This window comes from Amblyomma americanum, chromosome 5, assembly GCF_052857255.1.
Source record: "Amblyomma americanum isolate KBUSLIRL-KWMA chromosome 5, ASM5285725v1, whole genome shotgun sequence".
In the NCBI taxonomy this organism is placed as follows: domain Eukaryota; kingdom Metazoa; phylum Arthropoda; class Arachnida; order Ixodida; family Ixodidae; genus Amblyomma; species Amblyomma americanum.
Genome location: NC_135501.1, coordinates 203,087,337 through 203,113,367, shown reverse-complemented (window position 1 = coordinate 203,113,367; position 26,031 = coordinate 203,087,337). Strand labels below are relative to the sequence as shown.

The following is a 26,031-nucleotide window of genomic DNA, read 5'->3' as shown; positions in this document are numbered from 1 at the left end:
GTGAGTGGCCACCATATCTCTCTGGAATGATAGCAGCAGCGCAACTGTTTACGCGTTAATCGAGATTGTCGTAGGTGCTATAGGTGCATTTCTCGGTAGTTGCCCGTCACCATTAAATTAAGCACGACAGGGGAGCGGCTGGCAACCTGTCTTCGTCCACCGCGAAGCGAATTTCGCAACAGCCGAGTTTCATTCAGTTCATGCCTTTATTTTCGCCCCGTAAGCAACTCGAGTTTAACGTCAGTCTGCTGTGTGCCTTTTCAACTCCGGATTCGTACTGTCATTCAATGTAAGCCGTGTCAAAATGAATTGATTACGACTTTCCTGTAACCGAGGCTACTTTCATTTAAATCAGCGGTTGCATGTATCAGAAACAAAGGTATTACCGCAACATGCACTAACAGCGATGATTTTGAACGTAGTTGCTTTTGTAAATTGTCGCAACTTGTCCACATCGCCAGCCACTGCAACAAGGCGATCACATAGTTTCCAATTCAGTAGACACCGTCAAAAACATCAGCAATTTGATGCCAACAGATGCAGAAAAAGCAAAACTAACCAATTTTACCCAGAAAAAAAATTACCCATTGGTTGTGCTTGTCCTTTACGGCTTAAAAAGAAAGGTTTTTGTCCCGATTAAAAAAAAAAAAACTCACAAGATGGTTACGACTGTGTAACGCGAGATTCAGCGATAGAAGAGGAAAATATTCAGCGCAAAAAAAAAAACGCATGGACGACAGAAGAAAGACAATTGAACACAGCGCTTGTGTTTGCCTTTCTTCTGCCGTCCATGCGTTTTTTGCGCTGCATATTTTTTTATTTTTGGGTGAACCAACAGACGAAAATTACCACCCTTCATCATTTCAGCAATAGCTGTTTAGGCATTTAGTTTAGTTTAGTCGTTTAATAGCGTCACCACTGCCGTATTGGTCACGTGATGCACCCATGCACTGGAAGGCGGTTGTTCCAGACAGAGCCACCCGTGGGCTTATGCGACCCAGGTTGACCGTGCTATGAGGTGGGTGCGTTAATGACGTCCACCCGGCGGGTTAGTGAAGCAGACAATGTCCAATAACGGCCCGTTGCTTCGCAGGTGACGACACTGAGCGGAAGGATTTGGAAGGCAGGAGTGATGGCGGCGCCAGCGACAGTTTTGGTCGAGAATTCCGCACTTTCAGCCGCACCAGACCTTGGTGGCGAACCCGCGCTCCCCGGTATCCGTGGCGTGAGTTACACCAGAGTCCTTAAATGTTTCTTAATCACGAAACTTCTCCGTAACGCTATTAGAGAGCTTTGTATGTTGCTTGCGTCTGCCGCGCTGCAGCGCCATCGACTGCGTAAGTGCATCGACCTACAGTAACAAAAGTTTCTTTAGACAGTCGGTAGACTGTCCATAGAAAATCCTAGAGAACGGTTTATAGGCAATACAAATCCTATAGACAATGCAAAGACAATCTGTAGGCTTATGGCCATAACCTTTTAGTAGACTTTTGTCTATAGACTACGAATAGTCAAAGAAATACCTATAGGAAGGCAATAGAGGCCATAATAAGTCTATACACCATTTTTGTGAGGGGTAGAACTGGGTGCTTTCGCGATCGAGAAGGCATCCCCGCCGCTGTTAATTTCACGTCGAAATTCGTTACTTACTGTGTTTTTTGCGTTCACTCAAGGTTCACTTGGTAGGCGTCAGAATGCTGTTCCGGTTACGGGGGCGCAACTAAGAAAGTCTTGTTTGTTCCCTGCCCCGGTGACACGGCGCGGACGAGGGAAACTATGCGTCCAGTAGCAAGGAAAGAAGCAGGTGGCTTCACCTCCGCCTTGAAATATTTCCCGCTTGGGAAACGCCTTTATTATTTTCATACTTAAACATACAGCCGAGCACGCTTAAAAACGTAGAAGCTATAACGAACGACCTCTTATTACGAATGAGTGGTGCTAACACGAAAACCTGTATTGGAGCAGTGGCACTGTATCTCAGATGCAACGACCGACCGTGACGGAGCAGCTCTGGTAGAGCTAACCAGGGGGCGCTGTATAATGAGCCCCGCCGTCGAAAAACGCAAGTTTTCCGCCAGGCTTATGTGATCCCTCCCCCCAACTTTAAAACAACGTGGCGACTCTAGAAAAGCAATAAATTGAAATCGCCATTGAAATTTCCATCCAAACGTGCACCGATAGGCAACAGTGTGAAAAGGTGCGTGAACGTGTGCCGGCTAGTTTCAGTTGGAAGCACAAGCGTGATGAGCGTGGAGGTGTGGCAGCATTGAAAGGGATACAAGTCCACGTGGTAGGTGATCAACCAAAGGAGCTGCTGTCCGAGGCTGCTGTTCGATTTATTAGAGACTGTCAGTCACATGGAGCCCCAGTCACCGCAGGGCTTGGGCCCCTAAAAGGGAAAGGGAGTGCGCTACAGGACAGTTTACTCCATTGTACTCCATTCTAGGCTAATTAGCGTTTAGGGTTTACGCTGAGGTAAAATTTATTTTCTTCAGGACTCAGCGTGTTCAGCTTTATTTTGTTCTTACGTGCAGAGTGGCCTACACAGTGCCCTTCAAGAAAATTATAACATATCTAGAAATTATTACTTAACAATTACACCACCGCCACCAAAGCATTAATTAAATGGCATTCCCATATGATTCACATCGTTTAAATAATTGTTGGCTTGTTTTGTACATGCAGCTTAACCAGAACCTCGTTTTCTCTACCCTGGTTAGGTCGTGAAAAGCGGGACAGCTTTTTTTGAGCATGCCCACTTTGTCCAAAACCAAACTGACGATGCTCTTCCTCATTGAAAAAAAAATTAGCTGTGGTTTAAACTTTGGTTCACCCCGGTGAGAAGCGAAGACTTCCTTTGCATGGCTACGTTCACACACACTGCCGAACGGTCTGTCTGTAAAGCGTCGATGAAATGCACGTGTAGCCGAATCAGACTCGCTGAGTCCGATCACAAAGTCAGTTTTCTAGCGCTCCGTCTCAGTTGAAACCGTCTCCGCGTTCAGTGCCGAAGTTGAAGCTTACCTGGTTAGAAGGGGCGCCTCGAGATCGCAGGGCTGAGTCAGCACATGAATTTAAAAGGTCACGTGGCCTCTCGGCCAACGGCCAATTTAATCTCCACCTTCCACGGTAGGGAGGTTGCTCACAATTCGATGGGGCAGTTGCCACCTGACACCACGTGACATCTGTCACGTGACTGCTCTGACACTGCCCTGTTGAAAACCTAGCGTAGTGAAGCTTTCGTTTCAATAGTTTCTTCCTCCACGTCCTCAGCCAACACGACTGCAGCGTTCACTCGGTGGAGCCGGCGATATACCAGGACGGCAAGGACGATATACACCTGGTGGAACACGCGCACCTGGCGCACGCGGACTTCGCGGAGGTGGACAAAGTACACGGGGCCCCGAGTACCAGACTGGACTGCCGCACCTACCACCAGAACAACGGCGACCAGCAGAAGAAGCCGGACCACCCGGACAACAAGAACAATGGCGACCGGCAGAACAACGGCGACGACCACCAGCGGAGGAGAAAGGCCCTCTGCGGACGCCTTCCGGCTGGCCGCACAGTTGATCAACGAGTCGCTCTACTGGGCCTACCAACCTTGCGACGACTTCTACAAGTTCGTCTGCAGCAGATTCGAAGGGGGTATCAGCACGCTGTCCAAGGTGGGTTAACGCTCGGCTCGTTATGTTTAGAGACGGGCGCTCCGCAGCCGATGTTATCCGGTCGCAGAAGGTATTGTTATTGTGTCGTGTCATCCCTTTTTCACAACGATAGCTGTTAGCCGCCCGTGCCTGGCTTTCTCGTCGCCGTCGGCGTAACCGGTGCGTGCGTTAATGGACACCTTCAGCATACCGAGTACCGTGTTATCGTTACCGGTGCCCGAGTACCGGGAGCCCGCCTAACGCTCGTGAGCGCGCGCTGATTGGTCCCGGTGCTGCAGACTCGCGCGCATCTTCCGGGTAACTGGCGCCATCTGTTGTCGTCAAGGCGATTTGTCCATGCGCATTGGCGTCGCGCGGACTGCCGGTACTCCACTACCGGTGGCTTTTACACTGTACACGGTATGCTAAAGGTGTCTAATGACATCTACCATGTCATTATGTGTAATGACATCCACCATGTCATTAACGCACTCACCTGGTATCACGGTCAACCTGGGCCGCATAACTATACGGGTGGCTCTGTTTGGAACAGCCTGCTGCCAGTGCAGGGTTGCATTACGTGACCACTGTACCAGTGTGATACGAGGTCACTATTTTTTCTACATCAAAATATTCCCAAAACTAAACGACTGAAGAGCTGTCGCTGAATCTCGCGTTACATAGCCGTAACCGTCCTGTTAGTTTTTCAATACTTGCATTATCACGCTACCTATATTTATTCTGTATTTCTGTACTGTTTATCTTGCCGTTTTTATGTCGTATTTTGATCTCGGTAGCCCGTTCCTCTCTCCTATGCATCCGCTATGGAGGGTATGCGAAATGCATAAACAAATCACCATATCTTGTATTCAGGCAACGTTCGTCGTTATCCTAGTGCAGCAGTCCCCCTCAAGTTGCCGACGAGTTAAATATAACGCTTGCTAGTTTTCTAAACACCATAATAGAGGCAGCTAGTTTTCTTGTAAGCTAGAGAATAGGTGTCAACGTTGTGAGGATCACTATTTATGGCGCTATAGCGCAGCTATGGCCAGATAGCATAAAATAATAGTGTCACTATACTCTTCTAAATTCAAATTCGACGAAATCAAACCTCCTGCTTATCCGAGCTGGGACTTCATTGCCGTCAGCAAGAAATGTATTGAAAATCTCGGCTTTAATTCGAACGCCGGGTAATTAAGGCTAATGTTCCCTCCCCTCCAAGTTCGAAATGCTGCGGCTCATGTTTTCCCGTCTTACTGGTGTCCTCTATCAGATCGAACAGTACACGCGCAGAAGTATCCAAGAAATGCTTCTCAACACCACTGGAATCCGTGCCACGGGACAGAGCGCGGCGGATAAAGCGGCTGCCATGTTCCAGGCCTGTGTCCGCCTCGGATCCAGCCCCACCAATTCCGAGGTACGAACGAGCGCTCCATTTGCTAAAGCCGCAGTGCGCTGTGCGAGACGTACTGCCGTTTTATAATAAGGGAGCAAAGTACTCATTTGCATCCACCCATGCGCAGCTATGCGGCTACAGAGTAATGGCGCGTTCACACTTGGACATTCGGCGGCGGGAGCGAGCGGAATCCGCTGCCGCGACAGAGATTCCGCCAAAATACCCAGTGGAAAGTCCGATCGGTCCAGGACCGAATTCTGCCTCCAGAAAAAAGTCCGTCGAATCTCGTCAGCCAGTAGGAAGGCGAGTACGAAGTTGTATTCCCGCCGCGACACACATGGCGGCGCCCTTAGATGCAGGACGCCTCGCTTGGGATTGAATTAATAATAATAATTTGTTTTTTGGGGAAAGGAAATGGCGCAGTATCTGTTTCATATATCGTCGCTGTTACTGCTTTTTTCAGCGCGTTCACCGGCCATAAAAAAACCAGAGGTCTTTCCCTTCGTCTTATCTCGCCTATATCAGAACGTGTGAGTGACACATTTGCTTTATTTTTTTTAATTTTGGGTGGCGATTCTTCCCCTTTTAGGCTTGAGATGGGCGTCGGTTTGTTGGCGACAGTGGTTTCCCTCCTAACCACCAGATGGCGACACTAGGCTAAACCTATCGTTTAAAAAGTGAGAATTTTAGAAATGACGTAACTTCCGGCAAAATAGCTGCATATAGCGTACGTAAGCGTGCATGCTGTTTTAGTACGCAGACAGCATCGATTAACTTCTTGTCATATCTGTGTACGCCGTGAGCAGACGGCACACAGATGATGAACGGCGACACGGTGGCCGGGAAGTGTGCACGAGGCAGCATTTAGGCGGCCGTGGATTCCGCTCGCTCTCGCCGCCGAATGTTCAAGTGTGAACGCGCCATAAAGGTATACAGTTTTCGCAGAAACTTCGTAGTTTCTGTGAAAAAAAGAAAAAAATCGAGCTGGTCTGATGATCTTACCCGGGACCACCGCTTCACCGCAGCAGTCGCTCTACCAACTGAGCTAACCGGGGCGGTTAGCATATGGTAGGGTGGGAGCCAATTGATCTATAACTATCTGCAACAAAATTCCTTTATTGGTCGAAACGTCACCCAAACTGCCCCGATGGGTCATCCTGATTGGTCAAGACGAGTCAAGTGACTATGTCATCAAAGCCTATCATTATGGCAGGGCATTAAAGTGGTTTAGCAGGGTTTCTTGGAGGGCTGGGGTGGATTAATGTGTCCCCGGGGCGGTAGTTTTTTATATATATAAATAGTCCTTCGTCTAGTGAATGTAACGCGTTCATTCATTCAAAATTCAGATGGAAGCAAGGCACAGGTGGCAGCCGCGGCGTTTATAAACAGTTGTTGGCGCGAAAAATCACAGGAACATTCGGCACTCACTGTAGACACAATAGGAGGCAACCTAAAGGCTTTCGCATTTTCACTAAAAATGTGGTTAAGAAGGTCTCCATTTTTTTTGCGAGGTTCCGTCGACCCTGGACCAGTTCGACTGCTAATTAAACCGCTTCACTCAGACTGTTTTTTTATTACTTGACCATGGTTCGGCTATGATGCTTGTACTTCTCTCCAGCTTACCAAAAATTATATAAGGCTTGTGGTAAAAATGGTGCAGCTGCTGTGACTGACTGCTCATGTCGTTCGGAGATCCATATATTGTTGCTGGACGGCTGCGTATTAGCACAGTTTCACGAAAACGTTTCGAAAGTGTAAATTACGCGCGAAACTGGAAGCGACATTCGAAAAAAGCGTATAATGAAATCCTGTTTTGGTAAAAAGGAAATTTGTTTGAGAAATATTTATTTATTATATATATCCTTAAGACGACAGTAACGCTATTCTTGGCTCTGAACTTTCGCTACAGAAAATTTGGAATACGCAACGTTTAGAGCCCGATTGCCAAACACGTATGTGTTGTCTTTTTTGGCAGTGTTAACAGCTCTACTACGATGCGCTGGCAGCCTTGATTCAGCTGGAAAGCGGAACGCTTGATTTTCTGTTACGAGAATTTCATTCTGCTTTCTGCGGTACTGGGATTAAGCACTGATACTCCGAAGGAAAAGAAAACTGAAGACGAAGGATGGTCAACGTACATTCAGCAGTGGGGCGCTTATTTATACTAAGTGACAAGGTCCAGTGACAGGTAAAATGTAAAAGTGCAGTGGTATATGGGATTTAACTTCTGGACATGGCCTATAAGGGACGCCATACTAGAGCGCTCCGGAATAAATTCGACCACCTGTAGCACTTTAAGGAGCACTCGCATCACACAGTACATTGTATTTAGCCTACATCGAAATACAACCGTCCCTGAATCAAACCGTCGTCTTCGGGCTCTGAAACCGAGCACCTTATCCGCTTGAAGCTCTGCGGTGGTTAGATGCATTGTAACAGTACGGCAGTACAATGACAAATATACATGGTGAACAAGAATGTAATCCAAGAATGTAACTAAAACTAAGCTCGTGGAATAACAATAATAATAATTGGTTTTGGGGGCAAGGAAATCGTGCATTATCTTTCTCATATAATTACGCTTTTCGTTGGGACGGCCCAGGCATCACGACCGCCGATCCTATCACATGCTGGAATTCGCTAGCGAGTTTAACACTGTACAGCTGCTTATGTGCGCACCAGCCGTATAGGCACCAACGAGTTGAGTGCAACATGCTATTGAGCAGAGTCACAAATAATCAGTTTTACATTTTAAAGCCAGACCATCCATTCATATCGCCTCTCTCCACTGATTAAATCTATCGTTTCCTGCTGAACTAAATTGCTCGCCGCTCCTTCAGCCCAGCAATCCGGACGAACCGATGAAGTCACGTGATATCGGTGCCTTCGAGTAGTGTGAACTAGTGGGTACGGGTACATGCACTTCACGTCTGCGTGGTTTAGTTTTAACATGCTGAAAACAATACTCGCGCTTTAGAAGTTGTTAAATCCGATACGGCTGTTCCAGAGGGCGAGCTACAAATCTGAATTCACCACGAAACCATAGTTGTTAAGAAGGAACTATAAAGAAAATTGTAGTACTAGGCTTACGAAAATAAGGACTCTATAACTATACAGATTCGAATTCGATCTCATACTGTGTATGTAGTGTGTAAGACAGTTGGGGTTCGATGCCCAAGCGGCCACTGCCGATGAAGGAGAACGAAGACGAAGCTGACAAAGCTCAGTTTTGCGCTCACGAACGCTGGGCTACTGAGCTGCACTGTGTTCACAGATTGTGGTCGTCCACATTTATTATTTGATTTGCCTCTATACACGTGAAATATAATTAGGTCAACAGCTGTCGCTTAATCTCTCATCACGCTGTTGTGGTAACCGCTTTTTCTCTCTCGCATGCAGGTAGCATCGCTGAAGTCATTTTTGCGGGGGCTCGACCTCGACTTCTCAACTATGCGCACAGACCCGAATTTCAACGTCTGGGACAGGATGACGCAGCTTTCCTTGGTCTACGGTCTCCACACCTTCGTGAAATTTGAAGTGACTTGGACGAATCGGCGGCCCCGCGAACCGATTTTGCAAGTATGACACCTTGAGAACTTTCAATGCATTTATTTAAGCGTGAGACTTTTGGAACTGCCTTGTAGTTTCGCGCCCAGAACTATAGGACCTTCAAATTCGTCCTCAATCTGAAAATTACCCGACTGTGACGCCACGCACAGTACTCAGATAATAAACTGGCTACTTATTATTTATTTATTTGTAGATACTACAATCACCGCACGAGGATTTTAGCAGGGTGGTACAAGGATGATTTATAACAATGGCATGTAGAGAAAACAAATGCACTAAGCACTGGTTATACAATAGAAAACGCAACAAACACACAAGGCACAGCAGGGCTCTACAAACACACGCGGGTACAGCAAAGCAAACTAGCAAATAATGCATGGAATAGCATTATTATAAACTTGATAAAAACGAAGTTAACATTGGTCCAGAGACGCTATTGTTTCTGAGTTGATTCCATTCAACTATTGTGCGGGGGAAGAATGAAAACTTGACTGTTTTTACGCTAAGAAAACGGGGTAATAGTCAGATTATGTCTTTGGCGAGTAGCCTGTCTTGAAGCGAAAGATATATTAAGCCAGTTTTTACAGTGGCCATTAATTAATTAGCGTGACAATTTCTGTCGATAGTATGCTCAAAAGAGATCGGAGCTGGATATGCGCTTTTTATTTTTTAAGGCAACGGCTTTAGATGGCGCATCTTTGTGGCAACGTCCAGAAACTGGTACTTAGTTATGCCCGCATGGTGATTCGAAGCTTCGTAACTCTGCGTTGAAAACGAACAGGTGGGCCGTCGATACTCTGAGAGCTTGCTGCGTTCAGTGAAGTCAGTATTGGAAGTAAAAAAAAATCAGTAGTGAAAAAAGCCAGGGATAGTGAACAACTAGCACGGAACAATTGCTGATTCGACTCATTTTCTGTTTGGGAATCGGTAAGTCTATGTGGACTGCATGGGATGCCGTTCCTGTATGAAATTAGTCCCGCTTCACGCACACGCAGTGGCAGTTTGGTCGTGCTAGCTGCAGCTAACCGCCTGCACCTTTCACAGGATTGCTCAATATGAAAGGTAACACACGAGCTCGTGGCTACCACACTTTGCGAAGCGCTTTCGCACAAAATTTTTTTTAGACACTCTATAGACGGTCCATTGACTTCTATCTATAAAGTCTATAGACTCTCCATAGACAAACCCTAGAGAACAGTCTATAGACGATGGAAATCCTATAGACAGTAAGTAGACAATCTATAGATTTATGACTATACACTTTTAGTAGACTGTCGTCTATGAACAGTCTTTAGACTGTAAATAGATTGTCTATAGACCATTTTTGTAAGGGCTGCCACCAAAAAGGAAATAGGCGGCACCCGGCCAAGGTTACTGAGCACATGCATCTGCGCATTCGCGAAGGGTGGTGGCTTAGCTCTCGCGTGTTGCCTTTCATATTGAGCGACCTTGCATACTATTCGCGTCGCAACGTTACGCGTGGCTCTTGTATAAGTCCGCGCCGTCCAACAGTTATATCCCGTGACAAGCTACTGAGGTGTGCGGTGGGCGCCTGGATTTGCTTCCAACCTTCCTGTACGCGGCCATCACTTGGCTTATCAGTTTAGCGATGCCCGTCTATTGGCGGCCTGCCACCCGACACCTAGGCTTTCATTCCGACGATCGCCATGTGCCCTCGCGCGGCAGTGGGAAGAAGCCATCGTGTTCGGAACTCCACCGGCCTTGCTTCCTCTTGATGAAAGATCCCACTGGCGAATGAACGTGATGATAAAAGTGTAAACGATGGTCACTTCGGCGCGATGTCCCTACTCTTACTGAAATTTGACTTGAAATTGGAAGTCTTTTCTGATAAATTAAAAACTTCTTCACCCCAATTCATCATCAGCCTATCTACGCCCACTGCAGGGCAAAGGCCTCTCCCATGTCTCTCCATTAACCCTTTCCTTTTGCCAGCTGCGGCCATGGTATCCCTGCAAACATATTAATCTCCTCCGCCCACCTAACCTTCTGCCGCCCCCTGCTACGCTTGCCTTCTCTTGGAATCCACTCCGTTGCCCTTAAAGACCAGCGGTTATCTTGCCTTCGCAGTACATGCCCTGCCCAAGCCCATTTCTTTCTCTTGATTTCGACTAGGATGTCATCAACCCGCGTTTGCTTCCTCACCCACTCTGCCCGCTTCCGGTCTCTTAACGTAAGACCTATCATATTTTTTTCCATGGCCATACATCAATTTCACCGACTTCAATATCTTCAAGACGAAGATACCTCGGTGCTATATGTGTGCGCGTGCTTGACGAACGCAGAAAACAGAAAATAAACGAAATGATCGGGGCGACACTTGCAGATTTGTAAGTTGCAATTTTACACCTCCCTTGTGCGGTCGGACAAATTGCTCCATAAAGAAGTCTTACTTCAGCAAGACACCACTGTTGGGAGTACCCTCCTGTTACTAGAAAATTCATTATTCACGACGTCTTTCAAACCTTCGCTGAGCACATAGCGTTTTGAGCACGGCTTTGGCAGGAATAGCTAAAGCACTTACGTCGTAGTCTCCCAGCACTGCTGTCGTCTGTTTGTTGGCCATAAACCGCAAGATCTCTTAACCATATTTACTTTATCTGTTTTTGCATCTACCTTACACATGATAGTACAGATTTTTTTAAGTGGACCTTAGAACTCAGCAGGCGCTTTCATAGCATGCGCGTTTTCTGGGTACCGCCCTACATGAAAGGAAGTGTGAGTGCATGAGGTGTCCCAATCTGGAGAGGGTGCTGAACCTGGGACATTCATGGGGTTAACGCAGTTCCTCTTCCCCCTTTGGCTTCAGCTTAGTACTTGGCAGCTAGCTGTCAATGTCAGTTTTTCGCCATTTTCTATGTGCATGTAACTTGATAGGATCCAGATAGGGCTGGAAGAAAACTTGGAGGGGACACTTAAGGCTCCACCTTGAGGTTATATGCGCCACTACCCTGCCATGGCAGGTGCTCCCAGCGGTGGGCCTTGTGCAGACTAGGTTCCTCTTCCAAAGCGACCAATCATTAATTTAACAGCCACCTTCCGCGGTGGGCAGTTTGCTAATAATGCAGTGGGCAGGTTGTGATGACGCTGCAAGGTCACACGTGACTTAGGTGACCTACCAGCTTCCTGGGTTGCTTTCTGGGGACCACATGCCAAACCCATGCTCGTGATTTTTCGCGCAACGCCGATGCTGACACAGGATTTTCTGGTGAACGGTGCCTGTAACGCTGTCGCGTTAATAGGTGTACTTAAGGGTTTGGGTGCTGAAACTTTCACGGTCCAGTATGCGCTTGTGAGAATCCCTTCATATGCAGAGTGAGCTTACAATCAGGGAGTAATTACGCATAATTAGTCAACCATGCGAAACCATGCAAATTATAGGTGTAACTAATACACAGCCTTTCTAGAAAATTCGCAGTTAAAAAATACTGGTTGAAATCTAGAGATCTAAACGGGAACAGTCACCTATCCATTGCAGTCTCCTTTATAGCGGTTGTTTATAGTGCAGCTGCAGTTGCGTCTTTTTAGTCTAGTTATCCTTTCTGACTAGCACAGTTGCAGACCCATAAATTCTTGACGAGCGCATTTTTTCACCACGAAATTTGAATGAACGCAGTTAATGAAGATTACACTATAGAATACAATATATCTGCAGATTCCTCCTTGGAACGCTGGTAGCTTTCTGCTATTTATCGCCAAAAACGCGCCCCATTGGTTTTTCTATGCGAGTCTTAAATGCTCAGTGCGAGCGCTGGACAACTTTAAAAGGAAGATTATGGGACGCATTCGAAGTTCACCCTTGCAAAAAAATCTGTGTAGGCTGTCCATTGACTTCTGTCTCTTTATAGACAAAGCCTAGAGAACAGTCTATACGCAATACAAATCCCATAGAGAATCAGTAGATTAATGGCCATACACTTTCAGTAGACTTTTGTCTAGAGCCTTTAGCCTATGAATAGGCAAAAAATATCTATAGAAAGATAATAGTCTATAAGGAGTCTATAGACTGTCTACAGACCATTTTTATAAGGGCAGGTCATTGTCGTCAGTTTGTTCATAGCCGTATTTTGCAATATTCCACAATCGTGACCTGATAGTGTGGCTGTATCGGATAAACGATAATGGCATGTTCGATCACCGGACTGGACCTAATTTTTGTTGCTCGGGAAGAGTAACATGTGCCGCACAAGAAACACCGCTTGCAGTAACTGCCGTCGCAGGGTAGTGGCGTATTCCCTTAACCGCTTCACCATTGCGCAATGATTGGTACGGGGACTCCCAGGGACATATAAATGTAAAGGTGCGAATGACCAATTCCGCATATATGGGCGTGAACTCATTACCACAATGGCGTCAAACCCTTAAGGCGGAGCTTAAGTGTCCTGTCTAATTTTGAAGCGGAAAGCTTCACTGCGCTAGGTAAAGGAGTCGTCGCGTAGGCTGGAGAATGACCTTGAACGACGTTCAGCCCAACCACGTCAGCCGTGTACGACCATATGTGGTACAGTTATGGTGTGGAACCCTTGACCCATGAACTTTAGGTGACATTTGACCTTTGACATTGGGTGACCTTTGGGTTGACCTTAACAACATCCGATGGAGCGATGTGAAGCCACGTGATGGAATCCGATTGGGGTATCGTAAGACCATATGTGATACCACGTCATAGCCACGTGGTCGTGTTGATATATGTAGAACGGCTGTCACGAGCGTATAGCGGAGCTGCCAAGGACGAGCCTCACACTGTTTAGGAAGCGTGCTTTTCGCTGAATCCAGGGTCAGCGAGTTAAGCCAGTGCGAATTTTTGAGATGGAAACGTGCAACTTACTGGTGTTCCGACGCTTTGACGCAGATTTCAATCAACGCAGATGATGAGAAATGGATGGAGAACAGCTACATGCAGCTTGGCGGCGACCTGAACACCGCCCGTTCCTACTCCATAAGGGTCAACATCTACGACCCGAACATCCAAAACGTTTCTGCGTTTGCCGCTCGCATTGTGCGAATCGAGCACGTTGGTATGTATACGCCTGTGCTGGCCATTGGATGGAAAACTTATATTGCGTGAATTTAACTGCGGCGAGGTGTGATCATCTGAAAGCTGAAGCAAAAAAAAAATCGATCTCAACCTTCCAATTACTCCCATGGAAAAAGAAGCCAATTTGGCTGCTGAGTGCGGCGCGTGATAAAATGACACAAATAGGTCTGAAGGGGCCCTCGTGAACATAACTGATGGTCCGCTGGATGACGCGGCAAGGGCCACAGTTTTTGAGTTAAAGTTGCAGTGCACTGGGATTCAAAGGCGATAAATGAGACGCTTAGGGTGTCAGGAAGAGTCAAGGGTGTAAAAACCACCTCAAAATGAGGACATTTAATCGCTGATTACGTGTTACAAAGCGTCAGCAAAGCCGCTCTCATAGACACCCATGCTATTGCATCCATAGTGTAAACCGCTTCCATAGACGCCCTTGCATTTGATCGTTGACAGTTCGACCCCCTGCCGATGGCTGGCGCAAGTTGCTACTACCGGTCAGGTGCGAGATATCACGCAGATAAAAACTCAGTCAGTACCAAACTGTGCGATAAACTGGGGGCCCATAATCTCTGGCTATGGAAACTGCTGCCTCAGAGAGTGTGACAGCGACACAACGCCCGGAAACAGCTCTACGGTTTATTATGCAATCGCATAATATAAATAATTAAAGCCCCGCCTGAGTGCAGCCATATGTTATAGGTGACTAGTCTTACTAGCTTAATAGCATAGGTTACTAGTTTTGCAGCTCAAGAAAAATTCGTCCTGGTACCGCGGATAATTGCCTAGCATGTGCAATAACTCAAAGTAGATCAATGCGACTAAAAATTAAGGTCAAGAAAACAAAATCGATATTCATCACTTAAAGAACAAAACAGTTTGCGATAGCATAGCCAGCGATGTTCTGGAAGAGTTAAGCAAGTGCACCTAACTACGGGATGTAGTGTACCACAGATCCTGGTCATGGGAAGGTAAATGCTACAAGGATAAAAGGAGAACAGAATGCATTTGGAAGTTACCCAGATGTTGTGAATAAGTAGGCCAATATTTATGAGGAAAAAACTATTGAACCGTTGTTTCTGAAAATAATAACCTGCGATTGAGAAAACTAATGCAGTATTCGCTTAAGACCAGTTGCTGGGCGAGTTTTGTATTTCATGCTTTCATTCACACAGCGGAAAGAACACGGACAGGAGTGGAGGCACCACACAGCGCCTTGTGGTCAAATCAAATCAAAATTTATTGATCTTCGTTTAGTACATGAGTTTTCCGGAGTTCCCGGGTTCGAACCCGACCGCAGCGGCTGCGTTTTTATGGAGGAAAAACGCTAAGGCGCCCGTGTGCTGTGCGATGTCAGTGCACGTTAAAGATCCCCAGGTGGTCGAAATTATTCCGGAGCCCTCCACTACGGCACCTCCTTCTTCCTTTCTTTAACTCCCTCCCTTATCCCTTCCCTAACGGCGCGGTTCAGGTGTCCAACGATATGAGACAAATACTGCGCGATTTACTTTCCCCAAAAAACCAATTATTATTATTTTTCCGCTCTTCACTCTTGTCCGTGTTCGCCTTTGCTGTGTGTAAATGAAAGTGCATAGTATTCTTTATGATCAGCTTTCATACTGCATTGTTGTAGTGGTCGAACAAATGATTTCAACTGATGTCATTAGGTTTGTAATGCGAAAGCTTTTTTAGGCTATGCCGACTGGGTCGTGCCACCAGAAGATTTTCGCCGCAGTTGTGAAGTCCTCAGAAAAGGTTGCTGCAAACGAGGGGCTGTAATCTAAAGAGGGTGACGTGAGGTTGATGTCGCAAAAAGAATTATGTCGATAGGATGAGTAGTTAATTAGAGCCAAACATGTCAGAAAAACGTCGAAATAGCGCGAACGTCGATGCAGTGAGTGCACGGGAAAATGGACATGGGCGTGTAAATAGCAGCAAAATGATTAATAAATTTAGATAAACAGTTCAAAAGCATTAGAAAGGGTTTAAGAGATAAAAGGAGATATAAAAAAGATGGATAATTAGATGAAATTAGGTAATTAATTAATTTAGGTAGGCGCCAAATTAGAAAACTCAAAATGGTTGCAGGGATGAAAGTAGGGTATAATCAGAGTTCATCAATAACCAATCGAGTGAACGGGAAAGCAACTATGGCGCCAAACTTGAAAGGCGACTAGTGTCGAGTAAGCGTAAACGCTTTAGCATTCTTCCTGTGCAGGTTGCCACAGTGATCTCTATTTTTTAACGTAAACGTAGTGGTCTTAGTTTGTGCTCAATGAATTTCAGATGCCTGGGGTGCCCAGTGGCGTGTGACTGGCTGCGTCGACCTTATGGCTTTCATTATTTGTTCTTTTTTTTGGTGCAGTGCGGGAACAGATACGAATTCTCCGGCGCAACGCGCGCGACTTCGTGCAGACAAGCCTGCAGCAGCTGGGAAAGTACACGAACAATACCGTGTCACAAGGTGTGTTCGGCTCTTCAAAGCAAGTGTCACTGGGCACAATTTCAGGCTCCGTCCCTTACAAAAATTTCTTTGAACAGTCTTTAGACTGTTCAAAGATTTCTGTCTATAAAGTCTATGGACTCTGTATAGACAAACCCTAGAGAGCAGTCGATAGGCTATACAAATCCTATAGACAATCTATAGATTTATGGCCGTACTTTTTGGTGGACTTTTCTCTACAGGCACTCTATAGACTATGAATAGACAAAAAGAAATGTCTATAGGAAGGCTAGAAGAAGTCTGTAGACCATTTTGTAAGCGGTAGTCAGATGCATTTTAGTTAAGGCTGCCATCCAGGTACAGGTGCGGACAACAAATGGAAAACAGTATTCCATTCCAAGTGAAATCACATCTTCCCAATTAAAAATAAACAATATTTCTCTGAGAGAACGTGCACTAGCCTGTAGATGGCATAGCTGCCAATTTGATTAGGCAACGCGTGAAAAAAATTAGCAGCTACTTGTGCTTTCTTGTTTTCTAGTTGTCTACTTTTGTGCTACGAGAATTTTTTCCGCTCTTGTAGTGCTCGCACAGTATCTGCTTGTGCTTTCTGGCGCTCTAGTCGTCCAGTTTTACGTTTCCAGTGGGTTCCTGTGTTCTTGCAGTGCTTGCGCAGTTTTGATTTCTTTCTTCACAGGTAGATTTTGTGTATAAGTTCTTGGCAGCCTTCTTTAGAAAGCGCACTTCATTTCGCTGAGGCTAGACACTAAATACCCTCTCGTAGAGGTTTAGTACCGTCTGGCAACGTATAAGTGGCTACAGGGTTTGACTGCTGAGGACGACGTTGCGTTCTGATACGGCTAGACAGTCCGCGCTTTAATACGGCTTGGCGATACTCAGGAAACGCTTCACAGGTAGATTTTGTGTATACGTTCTTGGCAGCCTTCTTTAGAAAGCGCACTTCATTTCGCTGAGGTTAGACACTAAATACCCTCTGGCAGCGGGTTAGTACCGTCTGGCAAAGTATAAGCGGCTACAGGGTTTGACGGCTAAGGACGACGTTGCGTTCTGATACGGCTAGACAGTCCGCGCTTTGATACGGCTTTGCGATACTCAGGAAACGCAAAAGGTCCCCGTGTGTTGTCTAAACGCTGCCGCCGCGGTCGGCTTCGAACCCATAGGCGCCCGTGTGCTGTGCGATTTCAGCCCACGTAAAAGATCCCCAGGTGGTCGAAATTACTCCTCAGCCCTCCACTACGGCACCTCTTTCTTCCTTCCTTCTTTCACTCTCTCCTTTATCCCAACCCTTACGGCGCGGTTCACGTGTCCGCTGAGGTTTGTGAATGTTACTGCGTCATTTCATTTCCTCGAAAACCAATTTTCAGATTGTACTCGGGAACAGCGTTTTTTCTCCATAAAAACGCAGCCGCCGCGATCGGGTTCGAACCCGGGAACTCCGGATCGACTACTGATCCGGAGTTCCCGGGTTCGAACCCGACCGATGCGGCTGCGTTTTTATGGAGAAAAACGCTAAGGCGCCCGTGTGCTGTGCGATGTCAGTGCACGTTAAAGATCCCCAGGTGGTCGAAATTATTCCGGAGCCCTCCACTACGGCACCTCTCTCTTCATTCTTCTTTCACTTCCTCCTTTACCCTTCCCTTACGGCGCGGTTCAGGTGTCCAACGATATATGAGACAGATACTGCGCCATTTCCTTTCCCCCCAATACCAATTATTATTATTATTATTATTATTATTATTATTATTATTATTATTATTATTATTATTATTATTATTAACACGGGAATACCCCTGAGACTCAAAATAATTTGGTGTTCTTCACTACACGGCAATTTGTTGCCAGTGCTGTTGCTTTTTCACGTGAAAATCCACTAACTGATCTATTGCAATGAAAGAAATGCGAGGAGAAATGTTGTTCCTTTATTTAAAGCGAATACGACAGCAAATGTTCTTCTCCAGTTTAAAGGAAGGAGCTTTTGACACCAGTGGGGTGTCTTTACACAGAACGCTGTTTCAGAGTCAAGAAAAGCGCCGGAGCGTTTAGGTTTTTAAGGTTATATTAGTTTAAGTTGCCATGTTCAGAATCGTGTCTTGTTGTGCAGGATTGTAAGTGCAGCTTCACTTGCGTGTGTACATGCAGTTTATTGAACATAACGTTGTATTAGTATCAATCCGTATGCCCATATTAATCCAGCAAAAGAATTTCGTGAGCTTTTCTGAAAGTGTTAGCAACACAAGAGAAAACAAATATTTCCCACTTGAAAAATTTTCTTTTGCTTCTTCGTAATCATGGACGAAGAAAATAAACCATTCATCTATTCGTACATAGTAGACTAAAAAGTGAGCTGAATGCTCCTAAAAAATTGTGGTTTTTTAGGAAATTAAATGGCGCAATAAATGCCTCACTTCTCGGTGGGCACCTCAACCGCACCATTAAGGAAGGGGGCAAGGTATCAGTGAAGAAAGAAAGAGGTGCCGAGGTTGGAGGGCCCCGGAATAATTTCGACCACCTGAGGCTCTTCACTGCTGAGGTTGCTTCGCTACGTATCTTATTTCTTTATTTTCTATTTTTTTCCCTTTATACCCATCTTGGCGCAATATCAGGAGCTGTAACTAGTGAAGGCCACAAAGCAGACAGAACATACCCTCAATGTGTACGGCGCGAAAGTGAGCTCTCGAGGCGGCTAAAGCAATTTCGTTTTGCATCGATTAACATACCCATCCAAAGATCGTTTTTATTACAGAAATCCTCTATAGTGCTTTCAGGGCAGGTTTTTACTGAATTAAGCATCCGGAATTCATGGCAACCATTTAAACTTAAGGCACCGCTGAAAAACTTTTCAGAATACTTACTGATCGAAGCCAAGACCACTTGGAAACAACGAATTCCACCAATACCATCGAAATTCTACCATAAATATATGGCCGTGCTGGCATGGAGCGGTCGTCAGATGTTATCCGTGAAAACATGCAAAAAAGGGAGGAAGCATTATAATATGAAGATAGCGACGATAAAATAAACAGAGGCTTGTTTGGGCACTCTTTGGGAATGCATTTCGCCAGAAGTTTCACACAGGGTTTTGAGTGTGATTGTCTGTAGTTTAATTAATACCGACCTTTCTTCTGAAGGGAGCAGTACCAAGCGATGTGGCTACTCTAATGCATAGTGGTTGTTCAACAGCGCAAACACACACACATACGAAGTAACAGATGAGACACACAAACCAGCGCTGGTTTGTGTGTCTCGTCTCTTACTTGGTATGTGTGTGTTTGCGCTGTTGAACCACCACTATGCATCAACACCAACTAGCCCAATCTGCAGTTCTTCTACTCTAATGCAGTCGGGAGCAGACAGACCTGTACAATCGGATTCCGCTTCCAGTAGCTATCACTGTGTGCTGAGCAGCAACACGACGCGTGGGTGTTGTACTGCAGAAAACTGAGTCGCGCTGTCACTGCGTGTCTCCTTTCCAGCCCAGTGGCAGGGGCTGATCCCGAACTACACTTTGACACCTCGCAACTTTATGTGGGTGTGGAAGAACGCGACTGCAATCGTCGTCCTGTTCATGGACAGCTCCCGCATGCACCTGGAAGACTCTCGCATTCTGCTGGCTTGGAGCCTTGTTCGACGGCTTTTGGAGCTCTCCCACGGCCGTGAATTGGCCAGGAAAGCAAGAACTGCGCATGGACGGAGGCCAGATGCTGTCCGTCAATTCTGCTACGAAACAGTCTCCTCCATCATGGCACCGGCCGTCCAAAGGCGATACTTCGAGAAGTGTGCGTATTTCTATTTTTATTTCGACGAGATGAAAGGGGCGAGAAGGGACGGTGGTTTTAATGTGGATTCCTCAATGTCCAGATTTGTGAAATCAACCGTTGCTTCTACGGGAAAACACAGAACGTTGTTTATTTTTTGAACTAAACGTATTATATGTAAAATTATCGTTATTATTCTGCAAAGTGAAGATGTGACGCATGACTTATGGGTTTGCTTCTCAGCATATCGCTGCTGAACCACATGACATCTTTGTCGTAGATTAATGCAACGATAAAAGGAATGCAAGAAAAGTCAAGTCTTCTTGCAGAAGAATATACAGATGGAATCCCTTATGCCTCTTCACGTTTGGATTTCTCAGGCCACAAGGTATACGCTTTTGAGCAGTACAGTCGAGCACTTCCTTCATCTATCAAAACACTGTCGTCCTGAGGAGTGGGTGTAAGACACTATCTCGCCGTCCAAAGATCTTGAACTCTGGAGCATCATAAATGCCAGTCTGTAGGGCTCAAAAGCCGGAATTGGGGCCGGGGGCTCTCTACCAACCCATGTAATCTCCCAGTGCGTTACAGCCCCATTCGGTGATAGAGGGCGCCTTTGCGAAATTGCCATTTGCCGAAACTCACCTGTACACAATACCCATAGACGTCTACTTAATGCTTCATTGCATAACCATGACCGTCCCACGCTGGCTGGCCTGTCATTCTCTGCGCACACTTCTCTTCACAGTCGTTCCTGGGCAAGCACTCTCGTCGGCCCGGCAAGTTTTGCTGAACGTGCGGTCATCCCTTTTGCGGAAGCTGCGGACGACGGATTGGATAAGGGCGCCTCTGAAGAACATCACCATAGAAAAGGCTGAAAACTACGGCATTGTCGTGGGCTACCCGGATGCGATCTCCTCCGAGGCCGCTGTGGAGGCCTTGTATGGTGAGCAACAAACTTTCCGCTGAGAAGCTCGACTACTGAGTACTTCTTCGTAATAGGTTCACTTCTTAGCCAGTTTGACTAGTCCATTAGTCGAACGATTGATTCACTGAATGATGAGTCGACTCTTAATATTAGCATTACTAGGCTATGTCGCCAGGGTCGTGTCCGCAGCAGTTGTGAGGAACTTAGAACGAATTATGTGAGGCTCATGTCGAAAAAAGAATTGTGGCGATAAGTTGATTAGTTAATTAAAGCAAAAATGTCCAAAAAGTGGGTGGAGCCAGGGAAATCTGTGGCGCCAAATTTGGAAAACCGGAAGTGTGGGCGGAGCTTACGCGCGACAACAAATTTGATAACCCGAAATGGGTGCTCATATGTAGCGAGGGAATAATCAGAGTTAATCGAAATCCAATCAATCAATTATTGATTAATGAAAAGCGTGAACACATTTAACACCTAAATTAGTGGTCAATTATTAATTTAATTAGATTGGTTAATTATAGAGATTAAGTAATTTAGCTTAGATCACCCAGTCATCGATCAATCAATCGATCGTGGAGGCACCATTGCTTTCGCATTACTCTAGTGCGGGTGACCGCAATGATCTCTAACGTTTTTCATTGTTTTCACATTTTAAGAAGCTTGGATTGCTTTGCTGTACAGATGAAGAGTAACCAGGGTCTAGAGAGTCTCTTAGCGAGTCGGTAGCTCGAAACTGATCAGACTGTCTAGTGACTACTTTGATCTCACTTTGAAATTAGTCATTTTCCGTCCAGTGAAGCGCAGGTATCTTACCCAAACAATATTTCTTCTATAAACGCAATCAAAAGGAGGCTAACTCCAAGAACGTTTGTGAATAATACTGACTAATAATATGTTGCATAATTAAGCATGCGCTTGAAAGAAATATGCAGGTTCCATCAGTATTGTTCAGCGCTTGGCCGGCGCGGAAATCAGGCGTGTAAAGTATTTAACAAATGTCCATACTGATTAACGTTAAAGCAGAATTCCGCACCAAGAACGGATATTATTTTAAAGAACTTTATTTTCTATACTGGTTTGTGCGTCTTCATGATACGGCACCCAATACATGTATAGGAAAATCTATTTTACTACGTTAGGAGTTTTGAAGGTACTGTTGTACTAGAAACCGAGGCCAACCCGTGCAGGAGGCTTCTACTGGAGCCGTGGCACATACAACAGACATGGGAGAACGTTAGTTGCTCCCTGGGGACACTTTCCTCTTCTTACATCTATGGTTTGTGGCCACTGTCCCGGAGTTCTTCCACACGAGGGCTTAAATACCCAAGCTGCGCCTCGCCCGTAGTCACACCATGAAGAAGGAACCGAGCCTGTCCCAAAACATCGTGTTTTTTTCTGCAATTTACGTTGGTTGGCGTCGGTCATCTTTCTCCCAAATCAGCAGTATAGTTTTTTAGGGCAAAACGCTGGCGGCTCTGTGTGTTTATGCAGCTTCCGCCCTCCCGAGGCACCTTCCGGTGGGTGCACGCAACTACCCACTCATCTCCACCCTCCAAAGCCTCCACCGGTGGAAAGACTAGGGCACTTCTAAACGAAAAAGCGACTCTATAAATGAAATTCATAGGCGCAGTGGGAACGCAATCAACGTCAGAATGAAATGTACAGCCAATACTGCTAACACAAATTTGTCGCGTCACATAGTATTATCGAAGGTGCATTTGTTCTGTTACCGGTATTTCCATATTAGTAACTTGTATCAAATGTGGACGAGTGCTATTAAGGTGTAAGCATTTCTTGGCTTATGAGTGGCGTGGAAGGAAGTTAATTATTCAACAGTTTAATATTCAACAGTTCTTAAGCAACATATATGTAATTATATAGAACCAGAAATTAAAAAGAAATTAAAACAATAACTACGTGGCGTGGCGGAGATTGTATACTGAACTTTGTGGACGGAAGTTGTCAACGGAAGTTAACGAACTGTCAATCATGTTTCATAATAATGCAAACAACCAACTAGCACAGCTGTCTACCCTTAGCGACATACTTTCTAGTACCGGCGTTCGTGTTGTCTTCTCCCTTCGTCCTTGTCTCTTGCGCTGGTGCCATGTTCCATAATAATGCAAACAACCAACTAGCACAGCTGTCTACCCTTAGCGACATACTTTCTAGAACCGGCGTTCGTGTTGTCTTCTCCCTTCGTCCTTGTCTCTTGCGCTGGTGCCATCCATAATAATGCAAACAACCAATTAGCCCAGCTGTCTGCCCTTAGCGACAGGCTTTCTAGTACCGGCATTCGTGTTGTCTTCTCCCTTCGTCCTTCTCTCTTGCGCTGGTACCATGTTTTATAAAAATCATTAGCTGCATAGTAAATAAAGCAAGAATATGGCAGTTAATTAATCAACAGTTTTTAAGCCACATGTATAATGAAATGAAAGGCAGGAATTAAAAAGAAATGAAACGAAACGTAACACAAAAAAAATAAAAAAATAAGACAGTATATATAAAGAAAAACAAAAGCATAAAACAAAGAGTAAACATTTAAATAAAAGTAAATAAATAATGAAACAAAACAACTAAAACAGAAAATAAAAGAAAATGAAAAAAGGAGGGAGAAGGACGACAGGGAAAGGCTTTCGCATTTGCGCTCATAAATCTTTCCTTCCTGTCGTTCGCAGCTGACTTCCCGGATGTCGGAGCGGCTTTCTTTGATGCGTACCTACAGTCGCTCCGCGTCATCACGGACCGCAACGTCCGAGGTGTCGGCCTCAGTAACTTCAGTAGTGACGCCGCCAATGCTCAGTATGAAGCGCACAGGCACACCATCACTGTCTTTGCTGGCCTTCTGCTTCCGCCGGTGTACATCCACAACGGTCCGCCTTCGTTTAACTACGCTGGTTTCGGTCAGGTACGCCCTGAGAGTGCCTCCGTGATTGCAGATGACCGCATGACCAGACGTAACTAAATATGCTCAATATCCCGATGAGAGCTGATCTTAATTACGAGCTACGTTGCACGGAGACTGAATCCACTTCGTCTTGTCTCAGAGGGTGGGCGGATAAGATTAGGAAGTTGGCTGGCATAGGGTGGTCACAGCTGGCAACAGACAGGGTTAATTGGAGAGACATGGGAGAGGCCTTTGCCCTGCAGTGGGCGTAGTCAGGCTGATGATGATGTTGATGATGTTGAATGTTGTTCTTCAAGAATTACGGTGGGCATTTAAGGTTATTACGTGCTGTGAATCCGAAAGCCTCCCATCACCTAAAGGCTTTTACCACCAATGCATTTGATCTGAAGTTCTGTACCGTAAAGGCTTTTACCATAAAATAGTTTTACCGAAACACCTTCAACCTCAAGGCATTTGCCCTGAAAGTCTTTACCACGCCTTAGAAACCTTTATGACTGCCACTGTCCTTAATGATCCTCATCATTAGTTAGCCACGACATTTATCAAATCAAATAAAACTTTATTGTGTCTCTCAAATAGAGAAAGAGGAATAATTTCATAGCTACCACAATCACACTCACTAAATATTACTATCAGTAACTGTCACTAACTACTACTGTCTTGTCTAATGTCTGCTTCATTCCCTATCATTACCCATTCGTATCTTTGGACCACTGCTGAAATGATGCGAGATCATGGGGACGTCTTTGGGGTTTCGGACCACTGCTGCCGAATAACATCGCCGGGACTATATAGCCCATGCCCCACTTAGTGCTTTCGCATTGAAATGAGTTTTTTGAGAGCACCTTAGGTTACGATTCATTCATAGCACGTTTACTTCTGCTCTGAAAATATGACTCCTTCCCAGCTGGAGCCCAAGATAAGAATCTGAGATATGTGTACATTGGTTACCTTACTATAGCACCTTCACACTATCGACATATGTTTTTTTTTTTAACAGTGTCCTCCAGTCCCGTACGAGAGGATGAGACTGAAACCAACTACTTTGAGTCGAGAAAAATGTATATTTGCGAAAAACTTTATGCAAAAAAAACTCTCCCTTCAAGAGCTAACCTTAATTCAGACTCCAGATAATTATAACCAGTTTTGGGTTCCTCTCCGGTTCGAATTAATGAGTGACGTTAATATATCCCAAATCAACACCAAATAGTAAGCAATCACTTGCTGGGAGTGAAGGAAATCAGTATAATTCCTTACTATTTATGGCTCTTATTTTCTAGACCGGTAAGTTGATGAATCTAAATACATTTGTGAAAATAAAAACTGACATGCAGTCAAGCCAAGAACAAAGTGACATTTCCTGAAACTTCTTTGAGGTGTTTATGAAGATTCGCAGAATCCGAGGTTGGAGAAGGGAATGCAGAACTAAACAGGACAATCTGTAGAGTGACGAAAATATTGTAATTCACTTTTTAAAAAAAAGCGAGCATTAATAGCAAAATGAAACTTTTATCTTTATCGGTAAAGCTGAATTTAGTCTTTTATTCTGAAGTAAACACTTCGATCTGTGCTATAAACGCTTGAAGGAGTACAGACACGAAATTCCGAACCCATGCAAACGACATGGTTTGTTTCATCGGCCCTAAAGAAATGCGTTCTAGAAAGTTTCAGTCGCAGGAGTTGAGTGGAACACAATTTGAGTTAGAATGTTTTAGGAGGAGCCACTCGGCTTTTCCATTTGCATAGAGTGACGTCAAGAATTACTTTAGTTATTATGACGTCACCGAGTCCATTGGTTGATCACGGGAACAGCCAGTGCTTGCCGGTGACGTTATAAGGAATGTGGTAGTGCAGGCTAGCCTCCGACCGTGACGTCACGGTGCACGTCGGCGCTGGTGCCGACCGACACCGAAGCTGCCTGCACAAAATCGTTTATAATTAGTTATTCATTCTGCGCGCTGGCATTTTCAGCACACTAAGATTACTAGAAAAATGGCCTCTTTCAAGGCAAAACAGGCACCCGAGAACTTATTGTCCCTACGCCTTGAAAGTGTCGCTTGGGAAGAGAGCAAAGCTTGATCCTGATTTCAAGTTTGGCATTTCGAGCCGACCAGTAATATTTCTTCCTGAAAGTATATTTCTTATTGAGTGAAGGAAGTTAGGCGACCTTGTATATATATTCATGATTTACAACAGTGTAGCAAACACGAACAAAAAGGAGACTAGATAAAACAATCGCCGCACTTAAGTGAAACTTATTACGGGAAGGGAAGAATATATACATCTTTGAATATTACAAAAAAAAAGAAAAGC

The 26,031-nt window shown here is 45.3% G+C and overlaps 1 protein-coding gene across 1 annotated transcript in view; it reads left to right on the top strand.

Moving 5' to 3' along the window:
* The first annotated feature begins 1,094 nt into the window (after positions 1 to 1,094).
* LOC144133458 (neprilysin-3-like) overlaps positions 1,095 to 26,031 on the top strand; it is a 29,893-nt gene continuing 4,956 nt past the window's right edge. Inside the window, exons 1-9 of the mRNA XM_077666556.1 lie at positions 1,095 to 1,225; positions 3,274 to 3,668; positions 4,921 to 5,064; positions 8,443 to 8,622; positions 13,484 to 13,649; positions 16,029 to 16,127; positions 19,601 to 19,903; positions 20,631 to 20,828; positions 23,489 to 23,718. Of these exons, the coding sequence (XP_077522682.1) occupies positions 3,489 to 3,668; positions 4,921 to 5,064; positions 8,443 to 8,622; positions 13,484 to 13,649; positions 16,029 to 16,127; positions 19,601 to 19,903; positions 20,631 to 20,828; positions 23,489 to 23,718 (1,500 nt within the window). The 5' untranslated portion in view covers positions 1,095 to 1,225; positions 3,274 to 3,488. The remainder of the gene's footprint in view (positions 1,226 to 3,273; positions 3,669 to 4,920; positions 5,065 to 8,442; positions 8,623 to 13,483; positions 13,650 to 16,028; positions 16,128 to 19,600; positions 19,904 to 20,630; positions 20,829 to 23,488; positions 23,719 to 26,031) is intronic.